We start from the raw sequence: 13,454 nt of genomic DNA, 5'->3' as shown, positions 1-13,454 counted from the left end.
AGTAGTCGTGGTGCACGGGCTTAGTTGCTCCGCAGCATGTGGGATCTTCCCCGACCAGGGCTCGAACCTGTGTCCCCTGCATTGGCAGGCAGATTCTCAACCACCGTGCCACCAGGGAAGCCCTCTCTTTTGTCTTTTAATTATATTTATATTACAACTGTGCACCACACTCTAATTCAGGATCTGTACTGTAAAGGGTCACATAGTAAAATTTTTTATGCCACATACTATCTCTGTTGTACATTCTTCTTCTCCTTTTTTATTGTTTTACGGCATTTAAAAAATGTAACAAGTATTTTTTAGCACTCAAGCCATACAAAAACAAGCCATGAGCTGTGTTTGTCCCACTGTCTCTAGTTTTCCAACCCTTTTTCTAAATTGAGAGAAGAATTAAATTAAAATCTTTGTATGAATGTTTTTATATTGCCTACCACCATCCCATCTAATTCCTCACCAGTGCCAAGGATCTCCTTATTCATAATTAGTGATCTCATAGTCAACTAATATTAAACTTGAATATAATCTCTTTTCTCCATAACCCTATGACATTCTGTGCTTCCCCTAAATTTAATGCCTATGATAATTACATTTACTTGCTTAATGGCTGAATTCACTGATGGTCTGTTGACTCTGATAACAGGGACTCTATCTGTCGTGTTCCAGTCTGTATCCTCAGCACCTAACAAACTACTGTCCCTGAGTAAGTATTCAGTCAACATTCTTTGATTGAGTGAGTAATTGATCAGAAACCCAGTTCTTTGAATCGGTTGAACTAGATGAGGAATGACTGAATGCCAGATCAAAATAGCCACATCCAGGAAGATCACTAAGCAAATATCCAGCCAATATGTAAGCAAATATCCCAAATAATTCAGGCCAACATTATATATAATAAACTATCTTTCTATACTTTTCAATATATTTCCTGTTCTTAGGAAAAATCCTGAATGGTTACATTCAAAGATAAAAATATCAAATCTTTCTCAGTCAAGATAAATTATATTTTAAGCTTGCTCCATTAATTCCAAGTTTACTGGATGGCTATTGGATTACCATCAACTAACCAGTGCTGAATGGTAATGAAAGTTCAAGATTCTGTTCAAAATCAGGAGAATTTGAGCTGCACTTTTATATCTCCCAGCCTCATTTTGAGCATCTTCCTTGGTCTACTGAATTATAGGCTGTTACATGTATAAGAAGTCGGGAAATTTTTAGTCTAAGAAATATAGATTTCCAATTCATTCTTTTATGAATTTTCAGTACCTAATTAGGCATGTGATTTCTAAGGACTTGCTCTCACATTCCAAACATAATAGTATATAGTAAACATACCAGTTGGGTTCTTTGAGAACTGAAGCTTACATGTGGAACCACACTGAATGGTCTATTTTGGCTAAATTTTCTTTTGGAGCAGTATTTCCAAAGTAAAATATTTAGAAAGAATTAAGTTGGTATAATTTTACAGTGATCAGTTAACAATATTTAAAGTACTTAGTTTAAATCTTTTTATTATTCATTTTCTTCTTTCAAAATAACATTTAGAAATTAAAGCTTTATTTAAGACAAATTTGCCAGTATTCTTATTGGAAACATGCAGCTATTCTTAACAGTTGTATAATTTGTACAATATTGGAAGATGGCTTCTTTGCAGTGTTTGTTATGTGGTTTTCTTTGGTTATAACTGAGATGATATGCACTAAAAACATCAGTGATTTTCCTTCTTTTAAACAGGATTTCATTGCAGGTGGATCAAAGAATGAACGTTGTGATATTGTTTCCAATTTAATAAACAAAGGCTGCTCAATTGATTTGATAGAATACCCATCTGTGCATGTAACACCAAGTGAAAATGAAATTAATACCCAGGTGACACCAGGAGAAGTGCTGATTCAGCTACGTCAAGGTATAGTTATTTTCAAATAAATCAATGATGAGCCTTAATTTGAAATTATATCTAGCTTTATTTGCTCATATTTAACATTTTATGGCAGGCAGTATTGCTGCAGTAGAAATAAGAGTGGGCTCAGAATCAAGAAATCAGAATTCTAGTCTTTCTTATGCCTGTAGCTAGCTGTGTGGCCTCGGACACTCTGCAAACCTGACCACACTATATTATAATTATGTGTTTCCAAACTTGATCACATTGTACTGTAATTGTGTTCCTATGCCACTGCCAGCTCTGGAAGAAAGAGAATATGTTTTATTCCACTCTGTTTCTCCAATGCCTAACAGAGTGCTGGCATGTAGTAAGCACTCCATAAGTGTTTGCTGAATTTGTTAGTTGATTAATTAGTAAGAGGTGTGAATTAAGCTAAGTCTTAGAGCCTGTGTGATAAGCTTTTAAACTGAAAACTATAATTCATAATTATCATAATTAACTTGAGCTGCTTTGGCCCCTGAGAGTAATATACACTTTTCTTCCAATACTTCTCTTATACTTGTCCTTCCACACCACTGTATTGCACATGTAGCAGGCCACTGGAAATTATTCATTTTCTCCAGTGCCAGAGAATCCCAATGAACTAACTACATATGGCAAGATAAGTTCAGGTACAAAGATATGCATCACTCAACTAGATACATTTAGTTTTAAGTGGTATGAAATTGCCTTCAAGCCATCAATATTTCCTTTTGTGTGGTCTTGTCCTGTCATTAAACTTTTGAATATCCATTATCGACATATGACCTCCCAATTCCAAAGCTGAGCTATTTTTCCCAGACTCTTGGATTACCAAAATAATGAAATCCATTTCTTTCTTGGCCCTAGGCATATTCCCAGCTTCCAATTAAAACTGTGCACTTCACCATATCCAACAATTATACAGCCCAGTATGGACATAAATGAGTGATAGCTGGAAAGGGATACACAAAAATTAAAGTAACTAGGTTGGTAAGATTATGACACTTGCCACCTTCTATTGCTGCCATAGCAAAATACCATACACTAAGTGGCTTAAACAACAGAAATTTATTTTCTCACAGTCCTAGGAGCTAGGAAATCTAAGATCAAGGTGCTAGCAGATTCGGTTTCTGGAGAGGGAGAGAGAATGACGGACAGACAGAAAAGGAGCTCTCTGTTGTCTCTACATATAAGGGCACTGAATCCACCATGAGGACCCCACCCTCAGGACCTCATCTATATCTAGTCATCTCCCAAAGGCTCCATCTCCAAACACCATCACATTGTGAGTTAGGGCTTCAACATGGAAATTTGGCTGGTGGGGGGGGGCAGGGAGGGGGCAAAATTCAATCCATAATCCTTGATATATAAAATAATGTTTTCAAAGGCTATGAAATATTTTTAGAAATTAATTATATTTTATACAAGAAAACTGAACTCCAAAAAGTGAAACTGTTTTTATAGGCCAACATCTCTGAACACCTCACAATAAAATTTAAAATCAATACAAGAGGATAAACAAATATTAAATAATAGAGAAACAAAGAAAAGCTTTTCCTAAATAAATTCTATCTCCAAGAATAAATCAAAACTCTAGTCATAGACTATTTGATAATAACAATAATAACAACACACATCATAACATAATGGTATGTGTTCAAAGTTGCTCTCAGGATAATTCAAAACTTTAAATGCTTTTATTATCAAAGAAGAATGAAGCATCCAAATAAAGGTATAGGAACAACAAAAACAAAATAACCATAAGGAAAACAAGAGGAAGAAATTCATAAGTTAAGAAAAAAAACAAAATGAAATGCAAAATAGAAATAAAAAAGTAAAATGAACGTATAAATCCAAAATCTGGTTATTTGTAAAGCCCAATGAAATAGACAAATTGTTGGCAAAGCTAATTAAGAAAAAAAAGCAAATGACCTGATTATACAGACCATAACCAGAGAAACAAATATTGGGTAAAAAACAACTTTAAGAAAATATTAAAAATGGTAAAATGTATTGAATGTGTTAAAATATATAAATTGTGATAATAAAGATAATTGTCTAGGAAAATATACATGACTAAAATTGACTCTAGAAGAGGGAAACCCCTAAGAAACCTAATAAAGATAGAAGAAGTTAAGAAAATTATTTTAAAAACTCCCCTAAAAACATTAGGTCTAAAGGTTTTCATGGGAAGAAATGATTTCATGCTCCCCTAAACATTTAAGGAACACATTATCCCTATGCTACATAAACACTTCCATGGTTTTAGAGAAGGCATAGAAGCTACTCAATTTTTACAAGCTTATCATAACTCTAGTATCAAATCCCTAATAACATTTTAAGAAATCAAATTAAACTGCATGTGATAATAAGAGCAATGTCACCATACAAGTAGATTTAACCTAGGGTAGTTGATTGTCTTAAAATTAATGTATTTTTATCATCTTAGTTTGCCAAAAGAAGAAAAATATATATTGTTATCTCAATAGATGCCAAAAATCATACAATAAAAATTTAGTATCCATTCCTGCCCAAACCAAAATTGAAGAATATTTCTTTAATATGTATTAAAATCCTTCTGAAAGTTTTACATAAAAGCAATCAGACAAGAAAACCGAGTATGAGTTATCAACATTTTGAAAAGATAAAGCAAAATTATCATTATATGTCTACCTGGAAATCCAGGCAAATCAACGAAACCTAACTATTAAAATTAAAAATAAAAGGCCATGGCAGGAAATTTTTTAAATATTCAAAAATCAATGAATTTCCTATATAGTATTAAATATAACTTAAAAAGGGATCATTTCAAAGCAGCAACCTAAAATGTAAACTGCCTAGTGATAAACTTTCTAAAAAATATGTAGAGTCGGGCTTCCCTGGTGGTGCAGTGGTTGAGAGTCTGCCTGCCGATGCAGGGGACACGGGTTCGTGCCCCGGTCTGGGAAGATTCCACATGCCGCGGAGCGGCTGGGCCTGTGAGCCATGGCCGCTGAGCCTGCGCGTCCGGAGCCTGTGCTCCGCAATGGGAGAGGCCATGGCAGGGAGAGGCCCGCATACCGCAAAAAAAAAAAAAAAAAAAAAAAAAAAAATATGTAGAGTCTATTGTGTTACGTAAAAGACAGTATGAATAGATGCAGAAGAATTTTATGTTCCTGAATAGGAAATCAATATTATAAAAATAACAGTTTTCTATAAATATATTCTAGTAATGTAACAAAATCTAAGTGAATCAATAAATGTAAGACAGTCCCAATCAAATTTAAATGCAGTTTGTTTAAACAAATCTTCAGTGATACTCATTATACATGTATCTATCTATATCTATCTATCTCTCCATATATATAACAACATATCTATTTAGGATACATTCCTAGGAATAGATTTATTAGGTCATGTATATTACCAGATTATTCACAAGAAAAATTCATGCCCAGTTAGGCTTTCAAGAGTCAACCTCACCCATTCTCATTCTTTTTAATCTCTTCAATTTGTTAAGTGTAACTAGTCCATTAGCTGTTTTCTTTTGTCTTTTTCCTATTACTAGAAAGCTTGAACATTTTCCTTAAGTTTATTAACTATCTTTACCTCTCCATTTTGTGTGTGATTTGCCCCTCCATACAAATTGGTTTATTTTTCTCATTGAATATTAATTTTCAACAGCTTACAGATGAGGCTTATCATATATTATTTACCTCTAAAAAATGACTAATAGCCTTTAAAAATGTCTTGCTCTTTTTTAAATACTTGAGATTTGAAAATTACAAGGTGCATTTTTTTATACTGGTATGTTACTTTTAAATTTATATACTTAAATGAATTTAGTCTGTTCTCTTCTGTAAACATAATGGTGGCTGAATCCTCCTGAGACCATAAATTAACAGTTCAAACGTTGGGAAGTTATTTCAGTGCTGTAGATAAGCAATGGCAGTAATGGTAACAAGGCAGGAGAAAAATGGCCAGACTTGAGAGATAATCCGGAGGTTTCATCCCCAGGGATTGGTGATTGATGAGTATGGGAACACCTGGGCTCTGGCTCGAGCATCTAGGTGAGGTGGACAAGGCTGCTCTTTGTGGAGGGGGTGAGTCTGAGTTCAAACAGACATCTTGAATTAAGGTAGTGACTTATCCGTTAGAGGCTGGAGTTCTGGGGAGAGATAGCGTTGGAGATAGAGAAGCTGGAGATGTCAACATGAGGTAGTAAGTGAAGGTAGTATGAATGAGATCATGGGAGTAGGAGAATCAAAACACAAATGCTTAATGTCTATGTCAATCATTATAGGGTTTGATTTTAGTCAATTCCCCAATCCTCATGAATTTCTGTGTGAAAATAGTGTAACTGTCTAACGTGTATGTTATATTTCCAACATAGCTATGACAGAACTATATTTTTATAATCTGCATATATAGCAAATAATTATTAAAATAGATTTAATAAGTTCATCTAAAATGCATCGTGGCATCAAAGACATACCAGCTTTGGGGCATAATATATAAAGCTGTATTTTACCAACTACAGATATATAGGAACCTCATTCCTTACAATGTAAAAGTCCTTTGCACCCTAACACATATATAAGAGTTGAGGGTCTGGTATAATGAATACCTAAGTGTAAAATACATTTATTCCCTAATATTAATTTTGATTTTTTAGAGTTATTTATAGATAACCATTTGATTCTTACCTGATAAAAATTCATGACCTTCAATGTAGCATTTATTAAGGATTTTTAAAAGTTTTTATTTTTAAAAATAAAAATATTTCTATTTTATCATATACTAAGTTTTTAAAGGAATGTTAGGGCTATATAAAATATGTATATAATATATATAATTGAATATTTTAAATGAGACTTTAAAAAGATATTTTCTTTTACTTTTCACTTTTTAAAATTTTTACCTATCAATTTTATGGAAAAATAATAACAGAAATAGGCGACTAATCCTAGTTTATGTCCCCTAAGAACAGTGGAATGAAATGAAATCTTTAGGAAGATAGGTGAGAGAAGATAATTCTCGATTTCTGTTTCAGAAGTAATATAATGTATATGACAAGGATGAGTATAATTTGTACTTCACTAATTGAAGAAAAGGTTTCAAACTTGATTTATTTTAATATTATAAAGAAAAAAGTTCTTTAGTGTAGCTTAATTTAAAATGTAAGATTTTTCAGGTATTCTTGAATTCAAAACTTTTTTCAAAAAACCTAAAAATATATAGTCATGCATTTTTCCTCCTCAACACCTGGCACATATCCCCCATTTTATCCCACACAGAAATCCAGAAATGTGCTGGAGTCTGTACCTCGCTGTTTCAAACTAGTCTTATTCTTGGGCCCTCTCCTTCCCCTGCTCAAGGATAATGAATAGAAATTGGCAGCTCTTTCTTCCTGCTACAGTTCTCCATATTTTCTTATGGTTTTTCAGTTTCATCTTATGCAGAATATTTCTTATTTATCTTTTTTTTTTTTTTTTTTTTTTTTTTGCGTTACGCGGGCCTCTCACTGTTGTGGCCTCTCCCCTTGCGGAGCGCAGGCTCCGGACGCACAGGCTCAGCGGCCATGGCTCACGGGCCTAGCCGCTCCGCGGCATGTGGGATCCTCCCGGACCGGGGCACGAACCCGTGTCCCCTGCATATGCAGGCGGACTCTCAACCACTGCGCCACCAGGGAAGCCCCTCTTATTTATCTTAATATCCAGTCATGTTTGTTGTAGCCAGCTCTTCAGAGATGCTCACGCCATTATTTGAGTGATTTAAAACTCATTCGAACAACTTTAGTTTTTTGGTCTATTCAAACCAATATTGGCAATAGCTCTAAGTAGGTCTCAACTTTCCTCCAAGTCCTCTTTCTTATTCTATGTCACAGACTCTTTTCTTGCCTTTAAAGTTAATCAAAGGAATAGGATTTGAGCCTTTAGAATCTCAAATTATGAGGATGAAGCTTTCCTGGAGGTAATGTAAGTGGTGGCATAAATATTTTGGGGCCAGATGATTCTCTTTTCCTCTTATAGAGAGAAACTATTTAAGATCTCCCTAAACTATGGGAAAGAAGTTATAAATATTAGCTTCTTACTGTGGTATATATATGGGCCTTTTGATATGCTGTATCAAAATATTCTTCCAATATAGTTTAAAGAACATTTATGAGTGGCTATGCATGTACCAAACCCAGAGGCTTCAGAGATGAATAAACAGTTCTTACCCTAATGTTGTTCTATCTAATGTTAGATAGAACAGTTCTATCTATCATCTGCTCTAACATTAGAACAGATCTAATGTTAGAATCTAGTAATACTAATGGTAATAATTACTAATGTCTATATATTTACTGTGTACCAAATACTGTGGTAAATATTTTATATGGATCACTGAACTTAGTAGCTCTTACGCACTAAAAGAATCCACCCCCACATAGCTCCTCTCTCAGAGTAGCATTTAAGACATTGCTGCTGGAATTTATATCACAGTGGTGATGGCCGCAGATATTGTCTTATTTTTAGACGTGTTTCTTTCTCATTCGATATATTCAAAACCTCTTTAATGTCATCTTCCCTTTGAGCCCAGTGTTGTTGGCACCCCAGTAGGAACTGAATGGCGATTTTATCCAGGGACATGGTATCCATGTTCCCATGAAAAGATATTTCTACTGCCTCCAAGAGAAGGTTTCTCCGTCATATATAATTATCCAATCCAAAGCCAACTTGAGAGCATAATGTGGGGAGTGTCTCAGGCTCATGGGCAAAATGTGGTAATCTAAGCTTGGCCCCTTCAGCTTCCTCCTTAACAAGCAGAGTGGGGTTTGGAGTCAGCCTATGTAGGGCTGCCCACCTTAAGCTTACTACTTAAAGCTAGAACCTTTTAGGAAACTCAAGTGCCTTGCAGTTTAAAAGCGATTATCATTCTCTCCAGCGATGAGTAAAAGGCCTGTGTACAGAAAGATTCTCCTTTCTCCTTTAGTGAAAACTTGTCTTACTGAGGTGTCAGCCCACGCTGAGGTCTTCAAGTGACCCAGGTACATGTGCTAACGCCAGCATCTATGTAATCCAAATCAAGCTACAGCAGCCTGCACCCTCTAACCATGGCCATTTGGCCAGGCTTCCTAAAAGCCTGGCAAGGCTTCCTAAAAGCCCTCTTCTTTGCTGAGGCCAGTGAGACTGGCCTTCCTAAAAGCCCTCTGGCAAGGCTTCCTAAAAGCCCTCTCTTTGCTGAGGTCAGTGAGACTAGGATTCGCTAGTGAGCAGCTGACATGTGCTGAAGGCTCCTGTGTGGCTAGCATTTTACTGGAGCTTCCTGAATAGCTCAGGCCTCCAAGGCCTGTGCTTTTGCTGATGCTTTGTAGACTCTGCCTGTTGGCTGAGATAACCAACCAATAATATAACAACTCACACAATACGCTGAATATCTGGTACATTTTTCAATGACTCTATAAAAATAGGCAGCCATTCATCTTTAGACAGAGCCACCATAAACTATAATGATCCATCAAGAAGAAAATACCATGTGGCCAGCTCCTAATGCCTTCAGCCATATGTCCAAGTCAACAGTTAAAAAACAACTACACAACTTTAAAAAAATTAAAAATTAAATGCTGACCCACACATTAAAATTCAAGCTCCTCCACATGAACCACACTCCCCAATATGCTCCATTTCTATTTCTCATCGATCCAGCCCTGTCTACCAGATTCCATCATTCTTCTGAATTAAACTTCTCTACCCAAATTGCAGGACACTTCCACATGGGCAGGATTTTTCACCAGATACTTGGAAAGCAGAGCCAAATATATGTTCACTGGAGGCAGCCCAGCTCCTAAAAAAAAGGAGTGAAAGAGTTGACTGGGCTGGGCTATGCAAGCCCAATTTCTCCTCCCAAACTCTTGGGCTGAAAATCCAAGAATGTTATAATAAAGAAGTTTCCTGCATTTAAAGGCAAATTAGGAATAATAGCCCCTTTCTCCCATAATTAATATTACAAACCAAAAAATCTTACTATTTTTAATACATTCCATAATCTGGCTGAAGAACATTTGATTTGTGAAGTAAGTTTAAAAATATTGCTATTTTTAAGCATATTAAGACTGAAAATATGATTTGATAAATTGTAAGATTCCTTTAATAAGTAGATCAGGGCTTCCCTGGTGGCACAGTGGTTGAGAGTCCGCCTGTCGATGCAGGGGATACGGATTCGTGCCCCGGTCCGGGAAGATCCCACATGCCGCGGAGCGGCTGGACCCGTGAGCCATGGCCGCTGAGTCTGCGCGTCCGGAGCCTGTGCTCACAATGGGAGAGGCCACAACAGTGAGAGGCCCGCGTATCGCAAAAAAAAAAAAAAAAAAAAAAAAAAAAAAGTAGATCAGGCTACCAATTATGTATACAAATTGGTATTAAAAAGTTTTTACACTCAAAATATTCCCCATGTACAAATAATTAATGACTTACAAGTATTTGCTTTATTATTTAAAAAAGTAAAATTCACAAACTTCCTGTATTTAAATTGATAACTTTTCATCATGTACATTAGAAAGTTAAATACAGAAGTACTAACTCTGTAGGGTACCAGATCCTTCTATCACTTGATAATGGACAGAAAACTAAATAAAATTGTATTGCAAAGACAGTTGTCTTTTGGAGGCCCCAACAATTCTCCTCATGGTGACCCTCTACTCATCCAGTTTCTTTGCCCCTGTGATCTCCCTTCAACATATGTTTATCATGCACGCATTATGCATTGGACAAATGCTGTCCCCTACATTGTCTTGGTCCTCAATGTGGCACTGCTGCGTATCATTCTTCAGACCACTGTCTCATTTCTTCTTACAACTAACTGTTGGGGAGAATCTAATCAAGTAACATGATGAGGTAGGAATTATTTTGAATAGCTTAATGTACTTCTCAGTACCAGAGTTTTCATATGTCATATGTAAATATACCTTAACCCAAAAGAATAAATCTACACCTGCATCCAATAAGGGGTAAATTTTCTTAGAATACCTTTCTGTCTGTCTTCATATCTAAATGCGACCTGAAAACAAACACAGACACCTACTCTCTCTTATGATAGAATGCTGTTGCCATTTGTGCTGTGCTTTACTAGACACTAGAAATACAGGTTCATATGGTGATAAATATATTCCCTATTACATTTATGTTGAGCTGGTCTATTTGTTATTATCTCTACCTGTCCTATAGAATTACGAGAAACGCATTGTAGAAGTTGGAGACTAAGACATTGGTATGTCTGGGATGGTATGGTTTACAAACTGCCTTGAAATTATTCTGGAATATTCCCAATTTCATTCATTATGCACAAATTTGTGATAATTGTTCTATACCTAAAATGTGACTGGCTTATTGATAGCTTAACCCGAGATGTTTAAAATGAATACTATACTATGTTTGTCTTTCTTTGAACTAGGAGCTGAAGCTAATTTTATGCTGAAAATTCATCCTCTGAAGAAATATCCTGTGGATCTTTATTATCTGGTTGATGTCTCAGCATCAATGCACAATAATATTGAAAAATTAAATTCAGTTGGAAATGATTTATCTAGAAAAATGGCATTTTTCTCCCATGACTTCCGCCTTGGATTTGGCTCATACGTTGATAAAACAGTTTCACCATACATTAGTATCCATCCAGAAAGAATTCATAATCAATGCAGGTATCTAATATTTGATGTGGACTTCCTAATGCTAAACAAATTTAAAATCTTATAAAACCTCATTTTGTTTTTAAATCAAAGACTTACTAAATTTTATATTTTTGTTTTAATTAAATGATAAATGAAAATATGTATAGAAGAAGTATGTTCCTATCTGAAAACTTCTGAGACTGAAGGGTGGCTTTTTACTTTATATTTTTTCAAATATCATTCACTTAGTTTCTATTACAAAAAACACAAATAATATTAGTAATTTTGGATAAACCTCCAATAATCAGGCTACCAAGTATATATATATATATGTATATATATATATATATATATAAAATACGTCTTTGAAAATTCTGTATTCCTTTTTTGATCGCTCCAAATTTGCTGAATTAAGGTTTATCAAATGTATAGTACTTATTTTGCCAGTATTGCATCTGTATTTCCATTACTGTATTGTGACTGTTTATAATTACATTGCTTATGATGTGATTTCAAAGAAAACTCAGCTAGCATATGGAGGGTAGGTAGGTCAAAAGATGAGAATTTGTTTGCTAGAAAGAGCCCTTTTTCTTATCATTTTGGAACAGCATATTCCCTACTATGAAAGGAAAACAGACCTTTAAAAAATGAATTTCTCACTTCTCACACAATACTTAGCCTGTTGAATTTTCAGAGAGAAATATAAATGTGTTCAGTTCTTCCTTAACAAAACATTTCATTTTATCATCTTCTTTCCTACTTTCATGAATTGCCCAGATCACTTTACAGTATATACTCTAATTTACCAAAACAACTCTGCTTTCTGTTGTAGAGGAACAAGACTGATGCCTCTCCACATGGAGCTTCACACACCTTCTCCCTAAATACAAATGCACCTGAGGAATGATCCTCACCTTTGGGGACATTATGGAATTCTCAAAACAATTTTAATGAAATTGACCATTCATCAATAATTCTACACCAAGCATCACTTTAAAATTAGCAAAATATTTTAAAATATCTAACAGTAGTATAATATTTTAACTAAATTCCTAAAAACATTTCCCAAAAAGTGTTTTTCAGCTGTTCCATGGGCAAATGTGATAGGAAATCACTGTAAATTTTCATCTCTTCTTAAAAATTAACAGTGCATATTAGCATAATAAAAGCCCTTAGATGTCCTACATTAAACATGTTTAATCTTCTTTATGTTTTGACAACCAAGGCATTATATTCCTACATGCAAAGAAATATTCACCAATATTGAGCTTTTCTCTGATTTTATAAAATACAGATTTTCTCTAATAAAATTTTCTTGGCAAAAATAAAAAAAGGTATTCCCTTCTCACATCAACCACACACTTTTACTATGACCATGAGTAGTATTTTGGATCTTTGAAGGACGCATACCAAAACAGAATTTGCGTTTCTTCTTTACCCATATAGTGACTACAACTTAGACTGTATGCCTCCCCATGGGTATATCCATGTGCTGTCTTTGACGGAGAACATCACTGAGTTTGAAAAAGCAGTTCACAGACAGAAGATCTCTGGAAATATAGATACACCTGAAGGAGGTTTTGATGCTATGCTTCAGGCAGCTGTCTGTGAGGTAAGAAGTTTCACATTATTGAATATTTGCTCAGATGAAAAATTCTCCAAGAATTTAGGATTTTTCTCTTTGATTTATGGAGTGAAAACATAGCATAGAAGAATACATTCTTCTCCTATCTGTTATTCGTCACCAGTATTATTCATTTTGGTATGTGTTCAGGACAGAGGGGCTAAATTAGGAGAGGGTTATAAATAGGAAAAGATAAAAGGGAAAGAATAACTTATGCACTTGGAAAATCATTTCCAAAAGGGCTGCTTTTTTCACTCACTACTCTCCAAGGGAAAAACAGAAATAGCTTGTTGTCCTAC

At 34.9% G+C, this 13,454-nt stretch overlaps 1 protein-coding gene across 1 annotated transcript in view; it reads left to right on the top strand.

Annotated features, from left to right (window-relative positions):
- Positions 1–13,454, top strand: part of ITGB8 (integrin subunit beta 8) — a gene marked incomplete at both ends in the record, with an annotated part of 90,779 nt that overhangs the window by 40,146 nt on the left and 37,179 nt on the right. Inside the window, 3 exon segments of the mRNA XM_079711733.1 lie at positions 1,732–1,903; positions 11,315–11,561; positions 12,978–13,143. Of these exon segments, the coding sequence (XP_079567859.1) occupies positions 1,732–1,903; positions 11,315–11,561; positions 12,978–13,143 (585 nt within the window).

Source organism: Hyperoodon ampullatus, assembly GCF_949752795.1.
Source record: "Hyperoodon ampullatus genome assembly, chromosome: 9".
NCBI classification, from domain to species: Eukaryota; Metazoa; Chordata; class Mammalia; order Artiodactyla; family Ziphiidae; genus Hyperoodon; species Hyperoodon ampullatus.
This window is presented reverse-complemented; position numbering and strand designations above follow the sequence as displayed.